The 2,442-nt window shown below is 47.0% G+C and overlaps 1 protein-coding gene across 1 annotated transcript; it reads left to right on the top strand.

Moving 5' to 3' along the window:
• The first annotated feature begins 309 nt into the window (after positions 1 to 309).
• Positions 310 to 918, top strand: LOC115241025 (matrix metalloproteinase-14-like). The gene has a single exon (XM_029816536.1). It carries the CDS (start codon positions 310 to 312, stop codon positions 916 to 918), a length of 609 nt encoding a protein of 202 aa, XP_029672396.1.
• The last annotated feature ends 1,524 nt before the right edge of the window (positions 919 to 2,442 follow it).

Below are 2,442 nucleotides of genomic sequence, written 5' to 3'. Positions count from 1 at the left end.
TCGCGATGCGGTCTCGCAGATATTCCCGATCGCGCGTATAGCCCGATCGCGCGAAAATGGCCGAAAACGCGCCTCACGTGGAATTTTCAGGTAGCTAGCGAGGAACTCTCGCGAACGGCCGAAGCGGCGTTCGCGTTATGGGCGGTGAATTCGTTGCTAACTTTCGCGCGCGACCCGCTGCGACCCGATATATTGATATCGTATCGAACGGGCGCGCACACTTACGCGAATCGCAGGAATATAGGCATTTGCCCGGCGACCTTCGACGGTCCCGGGGGAGCCCTAGCTCACGCGTTCTTTCCCTCTGGAATGACCGATTTCGCGTCAGAGGTACACGTTGACGATTCAGAACCGTGGCACGTGTATCTAAATAAAAATCCTCCCAACACGCATCATTTGTTGCAAACGCTGACGCACGAGATTGGCCACGCTTTGGGTCTACAACACAGCATGCGCAACGACTCGATAATGTTTCCATATATATCCGATATCGAGAATCAATTTCCAGTTAAGTTGATCATAGATGATATTCTGGCTATACAGAATCTGTACGGGTCTTACGACGACGGAAACTATCCAACGGCGACTCCCGCGACTACCGCGGCGCCCGCTACGACGAGTGTCGCGTCAATTGACCCCGCGCGCGCGGATCTCTGCGCTTTACGGCGCGTGGACGCCGCGCTGATAATGAATCACCGATTATATATAGCTAATCGCCGTAATGTGTGGTCAATCGACGTAATTGAGAAACGCTACTGTAGGCCCATGACGCTCACGGATTACGCGGCGTTTCTCCCAGCGAATTTCACGCGCCTATCCGCCGCGTATCGAAGACCCTCGGGCGATCTCGCGCTATTCGCGGACGAGTCGATCTACCTCGCGGAATATCCCAGCCTTAAGCTAAAATCGGCTCCTTAAGGAACGAGTCGCGTCAAGGTCGAGTCGCGCCAAGGTCAAATCGCGCCAAGAGAAATCGCGACCTCAATCGAGTCGAGCTTCATCTCCAGGGCGATCTTGTGCCGAACGAAATCTGCGCGAGCAATCTACATGGGTGAATTCGATAGAGGAGTACGTTGCGTGGGAGCAACAATACGACGAATATATCGAATCGTTGGAAGAGCAAAGTCGAATCAAAGGTCCACGATTATCGATCAGGATTTGACAATCACTGATTGCCCGAATCGCACGACTCGAGGGATTGAAGAATTCGTTACGCAGGCGTTTTGTACATGCGGGTGCAGGATGCAGCACGCGACAACACGGATTAATTTGGCGAGAAATCGATACGGCGTTCGAGAGCCGCATATTGACAGGTGCGGTTATAAATCATAATCACATCGAGCCTCGTCAATATTTCGAGGATACCAAAGACATTGTGTTCGAACACGTGCAAAACGTGCTGAAGAAACACTTTAATGTGAAAGTTAATACAGTGTTCAATGGAGAATTTGTGACGGGTGATAGACGCGCAAATAAAAGTATCAATACGAGAAATTATGAACTCTTTCGCACATCTGATTTACGCGAATAGTACGAGCGGCGCGTTGTCGAGCCCTCTCTAGCATCGCTCGAAGAATTTCAGAAACGCGATAGCGGGTGGGCATTGTCGCGAATAATCGATTTAATTGTGAATATAAACAAGTATAATCCTATGCGCGCGGGATGTCACATAAAATTACCGCGGGCGATAATGAAGAAAAGAGCGGTGATTAACGTGCAATCTAAAGACAGTGCGTGTTTTGCGTGCTCTGTAGTCGCCGCTCTATATCCAACTGAAGATCATGTTTATCGACAATCTTCGTATTCACATTATACGACAGTACTGGATCTCCAAGACATTGAGTTTCCAGTGACTGTGAATCAAATCAAAAAATTCGAACTTGCCAACGATATCTCTATAAATGTATATAGTATCAAGGAAAAAAACATTGTCCCGATACGTCTTAGTGAACTAAAAAGAGACAAACACGTAAATCTGCTGTACGTGAAAGACAACAACGTTGGACATTTCGCGTGGATCAAGAATCTATCCAGACTCGTGAGCTCGCAATTGAGCAAACATAATGGCCAAATACATATCTGCGATCGGTACATATATATTTAATAAAATACATTGTACAAATAATTGAACAAAAATTAAAAAATTTCTTTTACAGATGTTTGCTTTACATTGGCTCGAATGACAAGTTACAGTCACATATGGTGGACTGTCGAGAGATGAACGAGTGCGCTATCCGATTACCGAGCGATAAGGACAAGTGGCTCACGTTCAACAATTATAATCGGAAAGAGCGGCTTCCTTTTGTCGTATACGCCGACTTGGAGTGCGTTTTGGAGAAGACAGAGGAAGAAAGAAATTACCAACATGATAAAGTACTTAGTATTGCTTATTATGTACATTGTTCGTACGACGATTCGTTATCCGCGTATCATTCTCGTCGC

Source organism: Formica exsecta, unplaced genomic scaffold, assembly GCF_003651465.1.
Source record: "Formica exsecta isolate Colony F162 unplaced genomic scaffold, ASM365146v1 scaffold463, whole genome shotgun sequence".
Classification (NCBI taxonomy): Eukaryota; Metazoa; Arthropoda; class Insecta; order Hymenoptera; family Formicidae; genus Formica; species Formica exsecta.
Note: the sequence above shows the minus strand (reverse complement) of the source record. Positions and strands in the feature narration are given on the sequence as shown.

What these genes read in the sequence shown, in the direction of transcription:
- LOC115241025 (XM_029816536.1), top strand. Translation starts at nt 310, where the DNA reads ATGACCGATTTCGCGTCAGAGGTACACGTTGACGATTCAGAACCGTGG.